The sequence below is a fragment of the Arabidopsis thaliana genome, chromosome 3 (genome assembly GCF_000001735.4).
Source record: "Arabidopsis thaliana chromosome 3, partial sequence".
Taxonomy (NCBI): Eukaryota; Viridiplantae; Streptophyta; class Magnoliopsida; order Brassicales; family Brassicaceae; genus Arabidopsis; species Arabidopsis thaliana.
This window is the reverse complement of record NC_003074.8, coordinates 22,311,245-22,325,846: the sequence shown is the minus strand read 5'-3', so window position 1 is coordinate 22,325,846 and position 14,602 is coordinate 22,311,245. Positions and strand designations below refer to the sequence as shown.

Below are 14,602 nucleotides of genomic sequence, written 5' to 3'. Positions count from 1 at the left end.
TGATCTATACAAAAAGTACTCTTTTTATCATCATATGGTTCAATGCTACTGTGTATACTCCGGATGCTTCTTTCAAGTAACAGTCCAAAATTTTAATATTGTAATTCTTGTGTGTGTCATTGTAAACAAATATATTAAATCGTATCGCGATTCATTAATAGGCGGTGCTATCACGTATGTGATGTCTGAAAATATCTGTAAAAACCCATGCTTGTTTAATATATTTGTATAAAACATGATCTCTCGACTAGTATGTACGTATTAATAAATAAATGAATCCAGCTTTTTATATTTGTCGAGGACAACACGGCTCTTTCTCGCGTGAAAATAAAATCTACGTATACGAACGGTATACTAGATAAACATCTGACGTATGTCTACATTAATATTTAAGAGGAATCCTATCTCCGCAAAACAAAGCTTTAAATTCAGTAAAATATGTGTAATTAGTTTTATCTTTGATCAGGTTACCTTGCCAAAACCAAAAAGCCCTAGTTGATCCTCATCGTTTTTTTCATGTCATATAACGTACTAGCGTGCCACGGCCGGTGTCACACTGCCTCATCGCTACGAACTATAAGTAGCCAAATTCAACAAATATGAAAGAAAGAAAAAAAGTAAAAAAAAAACTCAACAAATATGAAAACTTTGAATTTCTTTCAACAAAAAAAAAAAGTGTTGAAGTTTTGTACTTCTATCAAAAAAAGGTAACCTAATATGATAGTATTTTGAAATTTCTCTATCACTTTCTACTTGATATATAAAATGGTAAGATGAGCTAAAGAAATGTTTGAGCAACAAAAGAAAAAAAATGAAAAACATTAAAGAAATTATACTTTTTCTTTGTTTTCAAAATTATAATTATACAAAGCAGGACACTAGTGACAGGTCCTTTTCTCGTCTCTTCTAGTATAAAACTAAGAGAGGTTATTAGTTTATTACGTAATGGAAGTCACATGCTTAAATAACAACGATTTCTCGAGATCTGGTCCATCTGCACCGTTCAATTTCAGATCAATCTGCGAATTTAAACACATCATAAACTATTAGCTAGGTTTATGACCTGACTTACTTTTATCCGTGCTTTTGTTTATGATTACTTCACTAGGTTCTTTTAGCATTTGTCTTTTTTGGTTTATTGGCTCATTGTAAACACAATTTAAGCCCGATAGTCCGATACCACAATATATCTATTCGGTCGATAAAAATAATTTATTTTATTTTGTATAACAATACAAATTGTCAACAAAAAATCTACTACAATTTTTACATTCCATAAAATACAAACAAAACTTGAATTTCCATAGACTTCAGAGCTTGAAAGTCTCTCGTATAACAAAGAGGTAAAACAAATAAACTTTGGCTATGTTTTTTTTTTTTTTGCGTTGAATAAGTGTGTTAATAATAAAAGGAAAACTTGATCAAATATATTTTGTCTTTCTATTTTCACAAATGCTTTTTTTTTTGGTGTTTTCTAAAAATCTAAGTAACAGTGTTATTAATGGAGAAAATAAATGAGAAGAAGGGTTATGTTTAGATTGTTTCCTGTGTAAATGTAAAATCAAACATATAAATTAAACACGAGCAGGAAATTAAATAAATAGAGCTGACCTGTCTTGTCTGTGTAACTGCTGAAAGTTTTGAAGAGACTGAAGGCAGAAGTAATGATGGCAATATCAATAACATATATGGAGTCATCATTAATTAAATAGTAATTTAATTACTCTCTTATTAGTCATAAAAATCAGCCAACACCACTTGTCGTGCGTTTTTATTTATGTTTGACTGACAGATGAAATTAATGAGAAAGTTAATTATCTTTTGGTATCACATTGGGAAAAAGGAACAATAAATGAAGGAGGGAGGCATGGAATGGGAATGCATGTTGGATTCGCAGACAACTCAAAATCCATGCAGTGTTTAGGGCTTTTAGGTTCTCTGTAACCTATCTATACGACACCGTATCTCTGCCCCCTCCTGATTCCATACCCATTTTGAGCCCACCGCCTTATTCTCCCCCCACCTCACACTCGCCCATTCGCGCGTATCTATTCTTTCACGCTTACCTATTATTCCAACATCCTCATAATCACATTTTAACAATAACCCATTGAAGAATAATAATTCATTTCATTCTTTAAGAAAGTTTGGTTTGTAACTAGGTTATATAATTTTACCCAATAAAGGTTATAGAATGGTTTAAAACTACTAAGAAAAACATAATTTAGCTGATCTTTTCTCAAAAAAAAAAAAATAGTTGTCATAATCGAATGCCAATGATGAAACATATTCACCATAAAGCTAACTTAAAGAACCTTTTCTAACCAACAAGTTAACAAGTGATGGTGAATTTGGAGAGTGGGTGAGATTTGTTTTAAGGATATAATTCCATGTTAAAATGGGAAGTACAATTATATGGTTTGATATACAGTACTACAAATTATGCTTTAAGAGTACTAATATTAAAGCGAAGCTGCATTATTTTTGAGATACGTAGGACCCCAATGGTCAGAGGGAGAAGTAAAGTTATGATGATAACAATAAGGCATGATATGATGATGATGTTCATAATGATACTGATGATGATGATGATTTATTAATTATTATGATATGATATCATTATTTGATCACCCTCACGAGCGCGTGGATTTTACCGTCTGGTCGCTGCTTTTTTAATCCTCTCAATCAGTCAACGGTCAACGAGCGAGAAAGCCGCTTTCGTAATGAAAGCCACATTACAAAAAGCCAATTATGCTTGTTTGTGTGTTTTTGAAAAAGAGCTTCTTTTACATTTTCTTTACTTTGAAACTCGGGTACACAAAATCTCTACTCAATTATATTGTCAACTACTAATCTTTAGTATCTTTTAAAGTAGAAACTCAGCTTTTATCTATATTTAGTAAAACCTCACATGAATGGATTTGGGTGAATGAGTTTATCATATGTATAAGAATCTAATATAATATTTGAAAAACGCTCATAGGTTATTTTGTAATTAAGAATAGTGACAACTTACAATATACCAAACGGAAAATGATAGAGAAAGAACAAGAGACTTGGACTTTTTTTTTTCTTATAATAAATCAATTAACCATGGTTGAAAAGGGATGTGAGGTGAAAGTAATAACTCCTGGTTTTAATTTTAACCATGGTTAAGTTAAAATAAAGAGAGAAGGAAGCAGGTTTTTATGCAGTATATATCATCATTGAGGTAACAGAGGTCTCTCTGACACAAGTCATCATTGAAACCCTAAGCCTCCCCACAACCCCATATCTCTTTGTCTGAAAAAACTCTTTTGCATATATAAATAAATATAAGCCATATCTTTTGAAACTGTACTGCTGCACAAGTGTAGAGGCAGTGGCACAACATCTTTAAGAAAGAGAGAGAGAAAGAGTCATTTATTCATTTCCTCGCTTAAAAATCTTGAGCACCCAGACAGAATTCTTCTTTCTTCTTTCTGGGGTTGAGAAAAATGAGTGAAAGAGATGATGGATTGGGGCTAAGTTTGAGCTTGAGTTTAGGTTTTAATCAAAAGGACCCGTCTTCGAGGTTAAATCCAATGCCTCTGGCTTCTTATGCATCTTCATCACACATGCAGCATATGCAGCAGAGCAATTATAACCATCCTCAAAAGATTCAGAACACTTGGATTAACATGTTTCAGTCATCAGGTATTTACCTCCTTTTACTAATCCAGATTCATGTCTAAGATTATAGGTTTCTTTGTTTTAGATCCGATCTTTTTATTACACTTTATCCTATAATAGATAAAATTTTCTTGATATGTTTGTGATTTTTAATCATTTGGCGTGATTAACGTAACGTGCAGAGAGAAACTCGGACATGAGATCGTTTCTCCGGGGAATAGACGTGAACAGAGCTCCATCGACGGTGGTGGTTGACGTGGAGGATGAAGGCGCCGGAGTTTCGTCTCCGAACAGCACCGTCTCAAGCGTGATGAGCGGGAAGAAGAGCGAGCGAGAGCTAATGGCTGCGGCAGGTGCAGTTGGAGGAGGTAGAGTAGAAGATAATGAGATTGAGAGAGCTTCTTGCTCGCTCGGCGGTGGTAGCGACGATGAAGACGGTAGCGGGAACGGAGATGACAGTTCGAGGAAGAAACTCCGATTGTCTAAAGAACAAGCTTTGGTTCTTGAAGAAACTTTTAAAGAACATAGTACACTCAATCCGGTCAGTGGCATTTCCGTAGTTTTCTTCAATAGGTTGACTTTTTATATGTTTTTCATTGACTTTTTTTGTTGTTGTTGGATGCAGAAGCAAAAGATGGCTTTGGCTAAGCAATTGAATCTGAGGACGAGACAAGTTGAAGTGTGGTTCCAAAACCGAAGGGCAAGGTAGAAATTTTTATTCTATTTTAAGGGGTTACTTTCGTAAATTTTATATAGTCCAACAAATAAAACATTAGTAGTTATTGCTATGATGGTGATATGTGTAATGGTCCATTTTATGACCCATAAGATTATCCTAAAGGATTTTAATGGGTCTCTCATGTCTTAAATTAGGAGGTTTGGTTTAAGCTATTCAGTTTTCCCGGTTTAAGAATTAAAACCGCCAATGTTGTTTTTGAGTCAAATTTTGGTTAAAGTGTTTTCAGTTTTCCGGTTCAAGAACAATAACCGCCAGTTTCGAATACAAGAAACAAATGTACTTCGGGTTTTCTCTTTCCCGGATAGTTAAACCGGATATCGGATTTTAATGTTTTGGACTGTTTGTGTGTGTGTTTATAGGACGAAGCTGAAGCAAACGGAAGTAGACTGTGAATATCTTAAGAGATGTTGCGAGAATCTAACGGATGAGAATCGGAGATTGCAAAAGGAAGTGAGTGAGCTTAGGGCTTTAAAGCTTTCTCCACACTTATACATGCACATGAAACCTCCCACTACTCTCACAATGTGTCCTTCTTGCGAGCGAGTCGCTGTTACGTCATCTTCGTCATCGGTGGCTCCTCCTGTGATGAATTCATCGTCTCCGATGGGTCCGATGAGTCCGTGGGCTGCCATGCCTCTACGGCAACGACCTGCTGCTGGTTCTCATTAGAGTTTAATTAGTCTAAAGATAATAGGTTTGGTGATTTGTTTTTATTATATTGTTGAACGGACTTGGAAGTTCTTTTCAAGAGTTGGTCCCATGCTCTTCTTTCCTTTGTTTTATTCAGTTTCTATTTATAGCTGAATTCTGGATAATGGAAAATCTACTAATATTATTGTCCAATTATTAGTTTGGGGAAAGATAAGAGGTTCTATCATTCTTTATTGTTATATATTTTGATTACATCATATCTGTTTTTCACCAAATCCAGAGTTCTATTTTAAGGCCATCGAATCATAATAACGAATGGTGCATAAACTAATTTTCAAGAGCGTCATTTATTAAAGTTGTAATTGTTTAATTGGGGTTTTCTTTCTTTTGCTTGGAACTTAAGAAAGGGATTTGTAAAGATGATTATTAATTACAGTAGAAGATTAGTTAGAAGTATAAAGTAAAAAGAAGCAATGAAAGGTGTTATGATTGATGGAGCAAGCGTGTGTTGTTTGCATATGTAATAAGTAAATGTTAGCCAATACGAATATCGAGACATGTACGTGACATAACATAGCATTTGGTATGTATATGGAGATATTTGGGTCCACATAGACGAAGTCAGACCATTAGAATCTCTTGCAGAACACTGAAGATACGATATTTTTTTCTTCCCTTATGTCAAAAGATCTCAACCGACAGAGAAAGAGAAAATGAGAGGTACGACCAAGATATCTCTCGGTGTTTCAATTTTTGGCAGAGGCAAAAATAGAGAAAATTATACAGAAACTAATAAATGGGCCTTTGAAGGCATGCCACTTCCCACATGTGGCTATCGAGTATAGGCTTTAGGTGGACAGTTAAATCAAAATGAGCGTTAACCAATTTGTATATAAGCCCTGGTTGGTTCTATACGCTCCATACCAATCAAACTTAATCACAACCAAATTAGTTTCTACCAAATCGAACTGGATTTTTTTTAATATATTATTTTATTAAATATTAATACTACAAGGTAAAATTAATACTATATAAAGTGTGGTGAAACCATGAAAGCGTCATACCAATTACCAACCGTTACTTCAAATTTTTGGAAAAAATGAAATGTTGATGCAATGATTCTTATGTTGAAGCGATTACAAAATAGCACTGTCTCAAACTTGTGAAGTAGGATTAGTGCATCATGTGGCTAGTGGTCCCATAGCTAAAAAATCTCTGAAGCTTGCAAGTTGGAGATTCGATTTCAAATAGATCGAAAATTTTAGAGATGTTCTAACCAAATTTTATTAACACAATTTTTTATTCAAAACCCAGGAGGCAGGAACAATGGACAGCCTAAACGTCTAGAACTGATACGACGGCGTTTAGGAAGGGGTCAAACGATACGACGTCGTATAATTCTGGATTGAATAATGCCAAGGTCAATTCCGTAAATCTCGGCAACGGTCTTTGTGAGCGGCTTCGTCTTTTTGCTTTATGGTGGTGGTCTGCTGCTGCAGATAGTTTCCATTCTCACTCTTTCTCTCTCAATGGTTAGATCTGTCTTTTACGTCGCTTCGAAGTCTTCTTTCTTCCCTTCACATACCCAACGAATCCTCTCAAATCCCTAATTATCCAATTTCACACTCGAGATCTCGAATTGGAGTCTCTCATCATCACCAATGGCGTCTCCAAATCCCTACACCAAGCGCCGCTCTCCGCCGAATGTCGTTGTACCGCCACAGCCTCGGTATAAATCCATAGGAGGAGGAGGATTTTTCTGTAAGTCTGTTCTATTCGCTCTTTTTCTCCTCGCCTTGCCGTTGTTCCCTTCTCAAGCTCCTGATTTCGTCGGTGAGACTGTGCTCACTAAGTTCTGGGAACTGATTCATCTCCTATTCGTCGGCATTGCTGTTGCTTATGGTTTGTTTAGCCGTAGGAATGTTGAATCCGCTGTTGATTTAAGGATGACTCGTGTAGATGAGTCTTCTTTGTCTTATGTATCTAGAATCTTCCAGGTTTCTTCTGTTTTTGACGAAGAGTTTGATGATAATTCTTGTGAGTTTGTTGATGTGAGGAGTGATGAGAGTGTGAGTGCTCGAGCTTCTGTGGTTGGGAAATCTGAGTCTTTTGTTGTTGAAAGCGGCGAATTGGAAGAATCGTCTGAATTTGGTGAAACTAATGAAGTCCGAGCTTGGAATTCGCAGTATTTCCAGGGTAAGTCTAAGGTTGTGGTTGCTCGACCTGCTTATGGTCTTGATGGTCACGTTGTGCATCAGCCATTAGGCTTGCCTATTAGGAGGTTAAGGTCATCTTTGAGAGATAATGCTGCTCTTCAAGACAAATCTTTTGCTGATAGCTGTGATGGAGCTGTTAATGCGGAAGCTGAGTCATTATTGGCTGATAATTTTTTTGATGAGGTCTTGGCTGCTCCGGCTTCACCTGTTCCATGGCAAGCTAGACCTGAAATGATGGGAATCGGTGACAACTATCCTTCAAATTTCCAGCCTATATCTGTGGATGAAACCCTTAAATCGATATCTTCTCGGTCTACTGGTTCTTCTTCATCTCAAACTAGTTATGCATCCCAGAATCAGAACAGATTCTCTCCTTCTCGATCTGTTTCCGCAGAGTCACTAAACTCAAATGTGGAAGAGTTGGTCAAGGAGAAGAGTCGCCAGAGTTCATCACGGTCTAGTTCGCCATCCTTGCCCCCATCACCTTCACTGTCTCCATCTCCACCATCGCCAGAATTAGTGCCCAATGATACTCGCAGACGTTCGCCAGAATTAGTAACCGATGATACTCCCAGGCGTGCGTCACATTCTCGGCATTATAGTGATGGTTCCTTGTTAGAGGAAGATGTAAGGCGGGGGTTTGAAAATGAGTTGGAGGGGAGTAAAGTCAGAGGCAGAAAAGCAGAATTCTTCAGTAAGAAGGAACGGGGATCTAAATCACTTAATTTGGCAGCTGAAAGTTCCCGGAGAGGGAACAAGTCTCGCAGATCCTATCCTCCTGAGTCTATCTCATCTCCCGTTGGTGGTGCTGATGACTCCACAACTAGAAGACAAGATCTTCAGCAAAAGAGTAATTGTCATTTGCTTGAAGAAAATATCAGGAAAGGAGTGGAAGCTGACCATAACAATCTGAGGGTCAAAAAGGGAAGGAGTCACGACTCTTTGGAGCTAACAGCAGAAGATTCTGCAAAAGATGAGAAGGTCAGTGAATCTTTTCCTGCTCTTGATGTAGTGTTCCAACCAACAAATGCTAAAGCTTCAAGGCGCGCCATGCGTTCTTCACGAGGGGGACGTGACACTTTGCCGGAGAAGGATGTTGTCACCAGAAAATTAGAGGATGACACTGTGGATTCGGATAAGTCCAGGAAAAAGGACCTTCCTGGTAAAGACAAGGAAATGAAATTAGACGGTCCAAGAATTGAACCACGTTCTTGGAGAGCTTCCAGTAATGTATCACTGAGAGGAAAGTCCGTGAGGACCATAAGATCTGATCGTCATGGGAAAGATGTAAAGACAGATGGAGATTCATCTGAGGATCGGGCAGAAGCTAAAGTAGAAAGCCGAGGAAGAACGAAATCGAGAAGACCACGACAAGAAGAACTATCGATTGTACTACACCAGGAGAAAAGTTCAGAAACTCGCGCTAAATCCGAGCCAGAAGAGGTTGCTATGGAAGAGCCCCAGGCCGAGCAGCAACCTGAAGTAACTTTCGAAGAGGAGGAAGAAGCTGCTTGGGAAAGCCAAAGCAATGCAAGCCATGATCATAATGAGGTTGATAGAAAAGCCGGTGAGTTCATAGCCAAATTCCGAGAACAAATTAGGTTGCAGAAACTCATATCCGGTGAACAACCTAGAGGAGGAGGCACTGGTATTTTCAGAAACAGCCAATTCAGATGACACTCACCACCATTTATTGCCTCATTACTTGTATTAATATTGTAATTTTAATTCATCGGCATTGTTGATGAGAATCTGGTTGTCACTCTCTTTGTTTGAAGTTTATATTGTTGAATAAAAATGAACTTTTAACCTTATTAAATTTTGCTCGGAGTCATTGTCCAAAAATACCAAGTTGGTTAAGAGTCCACAAGACCACAAGTAAAGTTTTCGTCAACTTTGTTTGACCAATGACCACACGGATAAATTGGTAACAAAAGGAATTGTGGGTCCAAATTATAATAAACTGAAAATGGATGGTGTAAAATGTAATTTATCTACAAAATTAAACTTTAGGATAAACATTGGATTTTTGCAGGAATCGCCGGAGGGAGAAGCAATGGTGACGATTCTATCAACTCCTCTCTCTCCAAGACTTACATTTCTCTGTGAGTTCTTCCCTCTATCTCTCAAAACTCTTATTGATCTTACGATTCAGTAAGCTGGTTCCATAAGACTAGTTAAGTGACCAAAACTGTTCCATAAAATCTTATAGGTGAAACAAAACTGTCATTATCTCGGAGCAATCGCTCGGTATGTTGTTCATTGAGTGAAGAACCAAAAGACCAATGGTAAAATTTGCAATCTTGAGAGATAATTTTTTTTCCTTTTTTTGGTTTGATTCTGGAGATAAAGCTTGGTCTTTTAATTGCAGCTTGAGTCGGAGAAGTCTTGTTTATGTTTTAGTTGCTTCGCCGTGTTTGTTGTTACCAGCGTTGTCTTCATCTGCGAAGACTAAATCAAAGAGTCCTTATGATGAGAGACGGTTACTAGAACAGAACAAGAGGATACAGAGAGAGAACAATGCTCCTGACGAGTTTCCTAACTTTGTTAGAGAAGGTTTAAGCTTTTATTCACTGTTTCTTTGAGTATTATTCATTCTTGAGTGGAAGAAGAATATGAGAACTTATTGTCCTTTTGTTTGTGTTTATGTTTTTGCTGATATAGTGCAGGTTTTGAGGTTAAGGTATTAGCTTCTGATAATTACATCAAGGCTGATTCTGGCCTCATATATCGGGATTTCAATGTTGGTCAAGGTGATTTCCCAAAAGATGGTCAGCAGGTACTACTTCCTCTATGTTAGATTAGTTAAACTTAGGATCTGAAGTTAGATCATTTATGGAATTGGTATGCTCTTTACTTGGATATATAGAATTGAAGATATCATTGAGTTTTATGGTTATTTTGACAGGTGACTTTTCACTACATTGGCTACAATGAGTCTGGAAGGCGAATAGATAGTACTTACATACAAGGTTCTCCTGCTAGAATCCGCATGGGAACCAATGCACTTGTTCCAGGCAAGTAGAAGACATTAACTTGGCTCTTTAGTAGTAGGATGTTAATGAAGAATCTTCTTTGACAGGAAACACATATTGAAGATTTTTAATACTATATGGATAATGATGATGCAGGATTTGAAATGGGAATTCGTGACATGAAGCCCGGTGGGCGAAGAAGGATTATAATCCCTCCAGAATTGGGACCTCCGGTTAGTGTTCTTACTTGTTCCTTACAAGTATACACTTGTCTGAACTGTAAACCTGACTAGTGGTAAACTTTTGCTGAGCCATTCCGTTGAATATACCATCCCTCTATCAACAATGTTTCAAATGGAATTACTAGCTTGAGCATGCTCGTTTAGGGACATATCTAAACCAATGTAGATTAGACTTGTACTGTGTAAAAACTGTCTTCACTTTGGTTCGATCATATTTTTGACAAAACAAAGTTCATTGGGCTCTAACCAGGTGGGACCTTCGACCTTCTTCAGCTCGAAGCAATTTGAAGTTTTCGACGTGGAGTTGCTCAGTATCCAGAATTGTGAGAGGAGGACTATAATAGGTTTCTACTCAGATGTCACATGCAGTTAACTTCCAAATGATGGTCATCACTAAGCTTCAATGAACCTGCATTCTTCAATCTTCAATACTCTAAATCTGCACGGCAGATGAGAACTACAAAGAAACAAAAAGAACAATTATTCTTTGCTTAGGCATTTATCTTGTGGGTTTCATGTAGAGATGCACAATTACATAGAGAGACAGATAAAGATCATGTAAAGTCTCGACCTTTTTCATAATCGTAGTTTACTTTTGTTGCTTTGTTGATCACGTTTTAAGCGTTTGGAGCTTTTTGATATCTTCTGTCTCTCTGTATCTGTGCGTTTGTCAAGTTAAAGCAATGCATTGTTTCGTTAGTTTTATAATTTCTACCCCAAATTTTGGCACTCTTTATGAAACACCCCAAACAAATAATAAATTGTACAAAGATACATTGAAATTTGGAACGGTAGATGTGCAATGCTCATCACATTTGGAAAGTTAATTACGAAATTTTCATCTAAAGACGTTAAGACATTTTATGTGTGGAAACTATAATTTGCAAGTAAAGCAACTAAAACGATAAAAAGGGTAAATGAGTAATTGCGACGTATCCACTAAACCCTTAGTCTCAGCTAGAAGGTTCGGTTTGAGTTTTCTTTATCCCCAAAAAACCCTAAACTCTTCTTCTCGCCGACTTCTCTACTCCTTTCCAGAAACCAAGTTTCAGGTCATCGGTGAAATTTGTTGTGTTCCCGGCGACTTCTACTTTTCACCTTTCTTCTCGGCGTCGTCTAATTTCTAGGGTTCCCCTGTATTTCACGTGAGAATCTTTGGCTTCTTTTTTTCTTTCGTTTCGTCTGTTCGAATGCATAGTTAGGTTTAGACTTGAGAATGTTGCATTGTTGGATTAGATTCATACTTCAGATTAGGGTTTCAGTTTCAATTCGTTAAGTTGATGAGCTCGAGTAGCTTAAGATCATCTTTAAGCTCTCTTAATTCTAAACAGTTTTGTGACTGAAATTGCAGCGTCAAGAGCAAATCCAACATGTCGTCGCTGCGTAATGCTATTCCACGGCCTGCTCATAAGGAGCGATCTCAACCGTAAGCTATTATTGCTCTCAGGTGTCCTTTTTGTTCTTTTCTTCGTTTCTCTTCTTAAAGTTTGGATTTTTAAACGTATCATCAGGGAAGCGAGGAAGAGGTTTGGCATCCTCGAGAAGCATAAGGATTATATTATCCGAGCTAATGCTTATCACAAAAAGCAGGAAACTTTAAAGGTAACTATTACACTCTCTGTTTTCAATTCCATCTCTCCTATGATTATACTGTCGAGATTATGTTAATAAAGTCTTTCAAGTAGACATTTGTTAGTTTACGGGATTGATTGATGATATCTGTGAGATAGCTAAGAAACTAAATCGTTGGGAGTTCAGTTTCTCTTACACCGTTTTACTTTACTGCAGATACTTAGGCAGAAGGCTGCATTCAAGAATCCAGATGAATTCAACTTTAAGATGATTAATAGTAAAACAGTTGATGGACGTCATAGACCAAAGTAAGCATATCGAAACTCTTCGTTTTCTTCTTTTTGCTTTTCACTATTATCTCTTTTGCTATTCTCATGGTTTCTCGTTTTCTTCTTGGTTTGTAAATTTTGACAAAGTTATTGTTTTCAGAGATGAGGTAAATAAATACTCTGCGGAAGAGCTTATGATTATGAAGACTCAAGATATTGGATATGTGTTCCAAAAATGGCAGAGTGAGAAAAACGTAAGTTATCTTTCCTCATACACACCCCAAGAGCTTTCTGCTTACGATCATATTTATCCAGTTTTTCTCTTTGTTCCTTCTTATCTTTTGTAGAAAATTGACAAGCTGACTGCATCGCTGCAATGTACTGGGGATCAGTCAAGCCGTAGACATGTTTACTATGCAGAAGACAGGTTAATCCCAACTTTTAGTCCTTTCTTTACTTGGTGTAGCTTTCGTGATTTTCTCATTCATTTTGAATGTGTCATATGGACACTGCAAAATTTGATCCTCCTTACCTTAACATTTAAAAGACATTACCGGTACCACATTGTTTGTGTTTTCTTATAATCTTCTTTTTTAACTCTGTTGTTCCTTTATCAGAGAGGAGGCTAGAGAACTGGAGGTACAAGGTAGAAGCAAAAGTGATATCTCTACAGTAGAGATTCCGAAAGATATTAAAAAGTATGTATCTGAAATGAATTAGATGTTTTCAAAGGTATCAAACGGACAATCAATAGTCATTGTATTCTATTTTCTTAAAACAGGAAAATGGATAGGTCCTATAGAGACCTCGAGGGGCGGAAGAGCAGGGCTAAAGATTTGGAGAAGTTATACACGGATATGTCAATGCAGAAGGAGTTACAGGTTATCATCAGTCCCCCGAACACATTACTGTTTCTTGGTATGCAACTAGACCATCTCTGATTAAACTCTTTTAATGGACAGAAAAAGGGTCGCAAACGGAAGCTGCGTGATGACGAGCTGCTCAATCCAAATGGTAAAGCGGTATACAAATGGCGCGCCGATAGAAAACGCTGAAGAGAAAAGCTTTCATGGTTGTGTAGCTTGACATCATTTTTCTGATCTCTATTAAAGTTTATATAGCAGGCAGTTTTATTATAGTTTTTTTGATCTCCAGAACCTGCAGAACTTTACATACAATTTTGGATGGGACAATATCTGTTTACTTTAAGCTCTTTGTTGCGTATCTGGAAAAGTTTTACTAATGTGATTGACGAAATATAAACACATGAATCCAAAATAGAAGATTGAAGACTTCAAAATTTTACCACTAAGATAAAGTTCGGTATACACAAAAAGACTGTTTGTAAATAGCAAATAATGGGCCCTTTTCTTTCTGATTGGCTTTTACCAAAAATACGCAAATCTTACTCAGCTTTTAAATTTTGGTTTTTGTTTAAGTTTTAGATTTTGTTACTTAAAAGACTCAAAAAATATTGGTTCAGCCTTTTTAATTTATTATTTATTTACTCTTATGTAAAGAGAGAAAGAAAACAAAAAGCAATGGGACTTTAAATGATTTGGTACAATTGCTGTTTTAGTACAAGTTTAAATTTGGAATCAAATCCTAACTTATAAAGAAAAACAGCCATCTTTGGCATATAACACAAATGCACTGGCTTATGATATTTGCTATTTCTACTAAAAAACAATTAGTCTTAAATAATTTCAGAAAACATTATAAAGTCATTTTAATTAAAGGCATAAGACACAAATGTTACCCCTATGTTTATGATATGCGTTATTAGTTCCAATTTTTCAGAAACCTATTAATTGTCTATATAAAATAAACTTATAATTAATTATGTTTAGCCAAAAGATTTAAAGTATATAACATTTTAAAATTATTGATAAAAAATAAAATGACTAACTAAAAGAAAGAAAGATATGATACACCACTTTTCTGTATCTCAATATAAACACGCTAAATTTTACGGATTATCCGTTAAATTTGTTATATTTTCAACTATAATTCAAATAAATTTTAATATAATATACATATAAATGTGCAAAAATTCTGTTAATACTAATCAAGTAGTTTTCATAACAAGTCATCGTGAATTATTTACATACTAATATATCACAAGAAAAACGTTTATCGTAATTTAGAACACTGGTTAGAACAATAATTATTTATCAAATTGTTTTTTAAAAAATGACAAAAATAAAAGTTAGGATTTAAAAAAGAGAAGAAAAGAGGAATGGTAATTGGGTAATATATAATGTACCGTGCAAAGGAGGTGATTGAA

At 36.2% G+C, this 14,602-nt stretch overlaps 4 protein-coding genes across 5 annotated transcripts; all 4 read left to right on the top strand.

Moving 5' to 3' along the window:
- Positions 1 to 3,185: 3,185 nt before the first annotated feature.
- On the top strand, positions 3,186 to 5,267 carry HAT3 (homeobox-leucine zipper protein 3). Its single transcript, NM_115903.3, has 4 exons — positions 3,186 to 3,675; positions 3,834 to 4,192; positions 4,277 to 4,356; positions 4,750 to 5,267. Exons 1-4 carry the CDS (start codon positions 3,477 to 3,479, stop codon positions 5,057 to 5,059), a joined length of 948 nt encoding a protein of 315 aa, NP_191598.1. The 5' UTR covers positions 3,186 to 3,476; the 3' UTR covers positions 5,060 to 5,267.
- Positions 5,268 to 6,218: 951 nt separating this feature from the next.
- On the top strand, positions 6,219 to 9,076 carry AT3G60380 (cotton fiber protein). Its single transcript, NM_115902.3, has one exon. It carries the CDS (start codon positions 6,703 to 6,705, stop codon positions 8,932 to 8,934), a length of 2,232 nt encoding a protein of 743 aa, NP_191597.1. The 5' UTR covers positions 6,219 to 6,702; the 3' UTR covers positions 8,935 to 9,076.
- Positions 9,077 to 9,221: 145 nt separating this feature from the next.
- On the top strand, positions 9,222 to 11,210 carry AT3G60370 (FKBP-like peptidyl-prolyl cis-trans isomerase family protein). 2 transcript variants are annotated; one of them, NM_001340042.1, is made up of 7 exons: positions 9,222 to 9,362; positions 9,470 to 9,545; positions 9,629 to 9,813; positions 9,927 to 10,036; positions 10,166 to 10,274; positions 10,389 to 10,465; positions 10,725 to 11,206. In NM_001340042.1, the coding sequence occupies exons 1-7, from the start codon at positions 9,227 to 9,229 to the stop codon at positions 10,845 to 10,847; spliced, it is 816 nt and encodes a 271-aa protein (NP_001327191.1). In that variant the 5' UTR covers positions 9,222 to 9,226; the 3' UTR covers positions 10,848 to 11,206. The 2 variants fall into 2 exon arrangements, with proteins under 2 accessions (NP_001327191.1, NP_567098.2); NM_115901.4 differs by having other exon boundaries at positions 9,236 to 9,362; positions 10,725 to 11,210.
- A 209-nt stretch (positions 11,211 to 11,419) lies between these two features.
- EDA14 (embryo sac development arrest 14) lies at positions 11,420 to 13,589 on the top strand. The gene is made up of 9 exons (NM_115900.4): positions 11,420 to 11,619; positions 11,826 to 11,900; positions 11,986 to 12,076; positions 12,263 to 12,354; positions 12,476 to 12,569; positions 12,663 to 12,742; positions 12,933 to 13,013; positions 13,097 to 13,196; positions 13,278 to 13,589. Exons 2-9 carry the CDS (start codon positions 11,845 to 11,847, stop codon positions 13,368 to 13,370), a joined length of 687 nt encoding a protein of 228 aa, NP_191595.1. The 5' UTR covers positions 11,420 to 11,619; positions 11,826 to 11,844; the 3' UTR covers positions 13,371 to 13,589.
- The last annotated feature ends 1,013 nt before the right edge of the window (positions 13,590 to 14,602 follow it).

Bases quoted from the DNA above. Each gene is read 5' to 3' on its own strand.
- HAT3 (NM_115903.3), top strand. From the start codon at position 3,477: ATGAGTGAAAGAGATGATGGATTGGGGCTAAGTTTGAGCTTGAGTTTA. The intron at 4,193-4,276 runs GTCAGTGGCATT...TGTTGGATGCAG, and splicing joins AACATAGTACACTCAATCCG to AAGCAAAAGATGGCTTTGGC. The intron at 4,357-4,749 runs GTAGAAATTTTT...GTGTGTTTATAG, and splicing joins TTCCAAAACCGAAGGGCAAG to GACGAAGCTGAAGCAAACGG.
- AT3G60380 (NM_115902.3), top strand. From the start codon at position 6,703: ATGGCGTCTCCAAATCCCTACACCAAGCGCCGCTCTCCGCCGAATGTC.
- AT3G60370 (NM_001340042.1), top strand. From the start codon at position 9,227: ATGGATGGTGTAAAATGTAATTTATCTACAAAATTAAACTTTAGGATA. The intron at 9,814-9,926 runs GTTTAAGCTTTT...GATATAGTGCAG, and splicing joins TCCTAACTTTGTTAGAGAAG to GTTTTGAGGTTAAGGTATTA. The intron at 10,466-10,724 runs GTTAGTGTTCTT...GGCTCTAACCAG, and splicing joins CTCCAGAATTGGGACCTCCG to GTGGGACCTTCGACCTTCTT.
- EDA14 (NM_115900.4), top strand. From the start codon at position 11,845: ATGTCGTCGCTGCGTAATGCTATTCCACGGCCTGCTCATAAGGAGCGA. The intron at 12,570-12,662 runs GTAAGTTATCTT...TATCTTTTGTAG, and splicing joins AATGGCAGAGTGAGAAAAAC to AAAATTGACAAGCTGACTGC. The intron at 12,743-12,932 runs GTTAATCCCAAC...TTCCTTTATCAG, and splicing joins GTTTACTATGCAGAAGACAG to AGAGGAGGCTAGAGAACTGG.